Source organism: Perognathus longimembris, chromosome 10, assembly GCF_023159225.1.
Source record: "Perognathus longimembris pacificus isolate PPM17 chromosome 10, ASM2315922v1, whole genome shotgun sequence".
NCBI classification, from domain to species: Eukaryota; Metazoa; Chordata; class Mammalia; order Rodentia; family Heteromyidae; genus Perognathus; species Perognathus longimembris.
The window spans coordinates 69,391,329-69,397,785 of NC_063170.1; the positions used below are offsets into that span (position 1 = coordinate 69,391,329).

General features: G+C 62.8%; 1 protein-coding gene across 1 annotated transcript; it reads right to left on the reverse strand.

The window, feature by feature from the left end:
• Positions 1–572: 572 nt before the first annotated feature.
• On the reverse strand, positions 573–6,230 carry Mkrn2os (MKRN2 opposite strand). Its single transcript, XM_048356295.1, has 4 exons — positions 5,958–6,230; positions 2,978–3,027; positions 1,574–1,736; positions 573–802 (listed from the first exon to the last, which is right to left on the reverse strand). Exons 1-4 carry the CDS (start codon positions 6,173–6,175, stop codon positions 580–582), a joined length of 654 nt encoding a protein of 217 aa, XP_048212252.1. The 5' UTR covers positions 6,176–6,230; the 3' UTR covers positions 573–579.
• Between the last annotated feature and the right edge of the window lie 227 nt (positions 6,231–6,457).

Sequence of the window (6,457 nt, forward strand, 5' to 3'; positions counted from 1 at the left end):
CAACAGAAAGGGCTGTCCCAGCTACAGCAGGAAATGTAACTGGGGGACGGACGTGCAGGCCAGACCAGGCCCACGTGAGTCCTGTCTCAAAAGCAGAGCAGAGGGGACGGGAGCGGCGGCTCGAGGAGCCGTGCATCAGCCCGGTGCAGGGAAGCCCTGAGCGCAAAACCACAGTACCCCACACACACCAGAAAGAAGCCGGCCTTGAACCCCGGCTCCCCCACCCCCCGCCCCCGCGGACTCTCCAGTGGTGATCTGCGCGGCGGGGAGCGGCCAGGCCGCCCCGCGCCCTCAGGCGCCAGCGAGTGGCGGCGTTCCTCCGACGGCTGCGGCGCGCGGGTCGTGGGCAAGGGCAGCCGCGTTCGCACAGCTTTATTCGTCACCGGCTGCTGGTTGCAGGGCTGGGGAGGCCGCGCGGGGCCTCGCACGCCCTGGGCCCCAGCCTGCGGCTTTCGCGAGCTCCGCGGCCTTAGGCTTCGAGGAAGGCCAGCCGTGCGCTCGGCCACAGCGACGCGGGCCGGGATGTCCCCGGTCGTGATGAGGGGCGGTGCCCCCCCCCCCCCCCCCGCACGCGCTTCCTCAGGACCCGCGCGGCTCAGGCCGCGGCCGGCCCACGGCGTGGAAGCCGCGCTCCTCCACGGCCCGGTGCAGCGCGATGTACTTGGAGGCCCGCCTGGTCCGGGGGAGCACGTACTTCTCCGTGAACTCGCGCCGGCCCAGCGGCGCCCGGCCCTCGGTGCTCAGCACGCAGTTGACGAAGGCGAGCGCGTAGCTGTAGCAGTTGTGGCCGTCTTCCTCGTACCTTCGGGGGAGACGGCGTCTCACCGTGTCGCCCAGGCCGGGGGGACCCTCCTGCCTCGGCCTCCCGCGTGCCCGGGTGACGGGTTCCACTGCGGCGGCTGGGTCCTGGGATGGCCGAGCTTCATTGTTTGTTTGGGGTTTCAGGAGTGGGGCTTGAACCCGGGGCCTGGGCGCTGTCCCTGGGCTTTTTTGCTCAAGGCCGCCCCCCCCCCCCCCCCCCCCCGTCGGCTGCCTGGCGGTGAGCTGAGCTGAGCTGAGTCTGGCCGGCTTTGGTGGCCAGGTGGACTCCCAGCTGCGACCCGCAGCCCTCCGCCTCCGGGGCCGCAGCGAGGATCGCAGGCGGGAGCCGCCACGCCCGCGGGCTGAGCTCCGGCTGCCTGGATTCCCAAGGCCAAGCCGGGAGGACCATGCGTTTAGGGCTAGCCTGGGCCACTCGGGGAGACTCTATTTCAATTTAACAACCACAACACGAAAAATCAGGAGGGAAGGAGAATAAAAAGGAGGAGGGGAGACAGGTCTGCCCAGGAACAGCCGAGAAGACCTTTCGGGGGTCCTGGGGACCTGTGCGGCCCCTGGGTTATGGAGCAGTAGAGGCTGGGCGTCCAGGCCGGGAACCCGAAGGCGGTGGCCGCAGAGTCGGCACCGAGCCCGCCGCAGTGCGCCCCACGTCGCCACCCAGGCCTCCCCGCCTCCCAGGGCCGGCGCCACCCGAGCACGCGGGGACGCACTGGGTGCCGGGGGCGCGGGGAGGGGGGTCCCCGCAGCCTCCTACCTGTGGGGCAGCCAGGCCCCCGTGGCCGAGAAGTCCTCCAGGTACTTGTCCCACTGGTCCATCAGCGCGAACAGGCCGGGCTGCAGCAGCGGGACGCTCAGGCTCTGCTCCCAGCCCGCCGGGTCGCGCCGCACGCCCAGCGCCGTGTAATGGTACACCACCCCTGCGGGCGCCAAGCAGAAGACGCGGCCGCTTTCGGGGGTCTCGGAAAGCCAGCCGCTCCCCAGGCCGGGAGAACGGCTTGAGCCCGGGAGTCAGGCTGCTCCCCACTCAGGCCTGCAGGGGGCGCCATCGGGGCCTTCCACAGGGAAGAAGAAAAACTCCCAGCCAGCCCAAGGAACAGTGTGTGCAATCTTCATACGCCGTGTGTGTGTGTGTGTGCGCACAAGCACGTGTGCGTGCCACGAAAGCATCCTACCACTGAGCCACACTCCAGCCTACGGTGGTGGTTTTGTCTGTGGGATTGAGGGAGTGGAGGGGAATGCACCACCAGGACCGGGGCTTGAACTCCGGGCCTGGGGGCTCTCCCTTAGGCTTTTTACTCAAGGCAGGTGCTCGACCATGTGAGCCCCAGTTCCTCTTGCAGCTTCTTGGTGGTTAAGTAGCGATGACAGCCTCGTAGGCTTCACTACCCAGGCTGACTTGAAAGTGTGATCCGTAGATCTCACCTCCTGAGTGGCCGGATTTACGGTGCTCAGCCACCAGCGCCCCGCTCCCCTGCCCCTGCTTTATTCCCGCAGCTCCCACAGCCTGGGCCCCCCCGGTGGCAGTGCGTGAGTGGGGCGTTTGGAGACTCCAGATCAGGTCCCAGTTCCAGATCTCACACAGAAACTGTGGTCTCTGGGCAACTCAGCCTCTCTGGACACCTGTTTCTTCCTCTCTTACAAATCCAAGCGAGCTGGGTGCCGGTGGCTCACGCCTGTCATCCTAGCAACTCAGGAGGCCTCTGAGCTCTGAGGATCGCAGTTCAAAGCCAGCCGGGGCAGGAAAGTCCCCGAGACTCATCTCCAATGAACCACCAGAAAACTGGAAATGGAGCTGTGGCTCAAAGTGGCAGAGCGCTGGCCTTGAGCAGAAGAGCTCAGGGACAGCGCCCAGGCCCTGAGTTCAAGCCCCATGACCAAAAAAACAAAAAAAAGGGACAGTGCCCAGGCACCAAGTTCAAGCCCCAGGACTGGCACCAAAAACAAAACAGAAGAGTCGGGGGGTGGCTCATGCCTACGTAGGTAAGGCCCTGGATTCCCCAGTGCTTCAAAAAGAGGCAAAGAAAATGGAGCTTCTGAGCGTGTGGACTGTAGGCAGTGGCGGTTTGCCGGGCAGGCAGGTGACCTGTCTTGCAGGCCCTGTGGTCCTGGCCTTGAAGTGCCCTCCTCCCCGCCCGGCCGTGTGTGAGTGAGAACTCACCTTCTGTGCTGGTTATTCCAACATGCAGATCGGACCTCCCGTCGTACTCCCTGAAAGAAAGGGGCACTGTTGTCATTGCCCGTGTGTGTTCCTCCAGGTGGGGGGGTCTCACCGTGTTGCTCCGGCTGGTCTTGAACTCACTGCACACACATTCCTCCCGCCCCACCCTCACTGCAGGTGTGTACACTGCGCCAGCGATGGGGTGTTATTTTGCTTGCTTTCTATGTGTTTGGCCCACCGCATCCTCCCCCCCAAAAGAGGAAAGAAGTGTTGATGTCATGGCTAGCAGAACTGGGACTTGGGGAAGTGACTGGCCAGAGCTCTGGGGCGTCCAGTGACGTGCCCCGCGCCATGGGTACCAAACGCCGGGCCGAGCTTCCTTGCTGACGATGGGCGAAGGGAGCAGATCATTTGGGATAACAGTCTTCTCGTTCTTTTTTACTTATTTATTTTTTTGTCATTCCTGGGCCTTGAACTCAGAGCCTGGGCGTGTTCCTGAGCTTTTTAACTCAAGGTTAGTGCTCTACTGCTTTGAGCCGCAGCTCCACTTCCGCTGGTTCATTGGAGATAAGATTCTCACAGACTTTCCTGCCCGGGCTGGCTCTGAACCCGGATCCTCGGGTCTCAGCCTCCTGAGTAGCTGGGATGACAGGCGCCAGCCACCAGCACCCGGCTTCCTCATTCAGCTTTGAAAATACAAATCAGAGCTAGAGCGTTAGCGAACTGGGGTGCTGTGGCGCCCCCTGCTGGTGGCAGCTTTGTGCCGCTGGTTGAGGGGTGCACTCCCTGTGGTTGTATCTGCTTTGAACGCAGAGGTCATAGCTTAGCGTGGGGCCAGGGGGCCCTCCTGGAAGTCAGTTGCTCGTGGGCTCTTCCCTCCCTCTGTGGGGGGGCACCCCATTCTCAGGCTGCTGGAGCTGGATCCAGAGGCACCCAAGGAGCGCGTTGTTCCAAGACACCCAGCCCGGACACCAAGCTGAGACCCGAGTTCAGTCCCAAGTACCGCAAAACAAGCCAAGGGGAAGCCCCGCCCGGAGGAAATGCGGACCTCACAGGGCGTGAAGACCGCCAGGAAGGACGGACCGCCAGGACGGACCGCCAGGACAGACTGCCAGGACGGACCGCCAGGACAGACCCCCGAGGCCTCATATGAAATACAAAACACATCCTTCGGTTTTTATGCTTCCTTTCAAAAACAGTGATATAAGGCTGAAATCGTGTGCTGTTTCTATGAGGGTTTTCCGGAGTATCCGTGATGTTTCCATGTTAACTTTACATTTCACTTTTGCAAGTCCAAAAGAGATCTATTGGAGTGGAATTGCATTAAATCTGTACATTTAAAAGTTCGGGGGGGGGGGGCTGTGTGTTCAGAGGCAGAGAGCTTCTCTGGGCATGCGCAGAGCACCAGGAGAAACATGGACTTTTAAGGGTCCATCGGAAAGCCTGTCGCGGGTGATGTCATCTCGGGCTTCGAGAGAGAGCACAGGCCCGAGGCTGGTTCCACGGGACAGCCAAACATGACTCCGCACACAGCTGCTCAGGAAGGGTTTGTTTTCCATAAACCCCAGGTGGAGGCCAGGCAGGCCCTGGATTCTGCTCTGAACTGAGGGAGAAGGGGTGGTGGAGGCCTGGCGGGAGGAGGGGAAGGGGGGTGGAGGGGGCAGGAGGCCAAGGCCAGCGCAGAGCCACTGAGGGGCGGGAGGGGCCTGGCTTCTGGGAGGAGGAAGGGAGGGGAGCCGGCAGGCCAGGTCTGCCTGTTCGGGCCACACCTGACCCAAGGCCTCCGGGGCCCGGGCGGCTGGGCGAGCCCTCAGCTCCTGTTCCCACCCCTTGGGGACCGGAGGGGGCGTCGGGCCGCTGATGTCGTCACCAGCAGGAAGGGACCACGAGAGCCGTGGATGTAAAGTGGAGTGCGGCTCAGCGGTAGAGCTGGGTGCCATCCCTGTGTACAAACCAGTGTTCGGTGCCAGCCCTTCAGGCCCCACACGGGTCCTGCTTGTCACACAGCTGTGAACGACCCCAAGCGTTTTCTTTTGCTGTTGTTTCTGAACTCGCTGCTGGGGCTTTTACAAGTTAGACTCTTGACACACACTTTCCTCTCCTAAAACCCCTTCTGCGGCTTGCTCGCGTATTGTGCGCATATTCTTGCAGGGATGTGCGCGCCCTCCCCCTCCCCTTCCCCCCTCCTCTCCCCCTCCCCCTCCCTCTCCTTTTGTCTTTCTGTTCCCTTTCACAAGCTGGGAATGAAACCCGAGGCCCCCTGCGGCTCCCTGCTGTGGTGCCAGGCTGGTGCCCCGCCCCTGGCCTCACACCATGGCTTTGGGGGGTTGCTGTTTTGTTTGCCCGTTCCTGAGGTTTGACTGCGGGCTTGCGCTTGCTAGACAAGGGCTCTACCGCGTGAGCCACCCCGTCAGCCCTCTCTGCTTGTGAGGTTTCGGACACAATCTCTCTCTGTGTCGGAACTGTGGCCCTCCCGTGTCTGCTTCCTGCGTAGCCGGGTGACAGGCACACGCCACCGGGGTCAGCGTGGTGGTTGAGATGGAGTCTCCATTGCTTTTCGCCCAGACCTCTGCCCGTTGCAAAGCTGGGATACTAGGTATGAGGGGGCTGGGAACGTGGCCTCGTGGTAGAGTGCTTGCTAGCCTGCGTGAAGCCCTGGGTTCGATTCCCCAGCACCACATAGATAGAAAAAGCCGGAAGTGGCGCTGTGGCTCAAGTGGCAGAGCGCTAGCCTTGAGCAAAAAGAAGTCAGGGACAGTGCTCAGGCCCTGAGTTCAAGCCCCGGGATGGGCAAAAAAACAAAAACAAAAACCTAGGTATGTATGAGGTCCACAGCATTCCTTTTGAGGAATCCCCCATCCGTGTCCGGACTGAGGCGGGAACACAGGGAGGACTGCCCACCACGCCTGGCACCGCACCACACGGACCAGAGGCAGAGCGTGACCGCCCGCACACGCCAGCCCCCCACGCGCGATGGTACCTCAGGAAGCTGCCCTGGGTGGGTCTGAGGAGGAAGGCACACTTCTCGCGATGCCCGTCGGCCAGTGGGCTGGAGATGCTGACCGGGGCCTCCTCCAGCGTGGCCGGGCCCACGCCCTGCTGGCAGAGGGGGCAGCGCGCGGGCACCGCGAAGCTGTAGATGGACGCCTCACAGTGGTCGAATTTAATTAAAGGCCTCCCGACCGGGGCGCGGTGCATAGCTTTGGCCTGGGGGGCTGCGGGGAGGTCTGGGGGACTTCCCTTTCCGGATGGCACGGCCGGCCGGCGAGGGTGCGGGCGGAGAGTAACCTGAGGAAGGCTGAGCCCAGCCCGGTGTGGTTAACCAGTAACCAGCCAGCCCGCGGGCCGCCTTCTTAAAGAGCTAGTCTCCTGTGCGCGCCCTGACCACGCCGCCTTCTGGGCGTTCTGGGGTGGATTTTAGCCAGCTCCCGTTCAACCTTCAAAGCCCTACTTGCTAGGCCCTCCTCTCTCAGCCTCCCT

Coding starts and splice junctions, on each gene's coding strand:
- Mkrn2os (XM_048356295.1), bottom strand. CDS start 6,175: ATGCACCGCGCCCCGGTCGGGAGGCCTTTAATTAAATTCGACCACTGT. Junction 1,737..2,977: donor TGGAATAACCAGCACAGAAG/GTGAGTTCTCAC, acceptor TGGCGCCCGCAG/GGGTGGTGTACCATTACACG. Junction 803..1,573: donor GGGGCCTGGCTGCCCCACAG/GTAGGAGGCTGC, acceptor TCTCCCCCGAAG/GTACGAGGAAGACGGCCACA.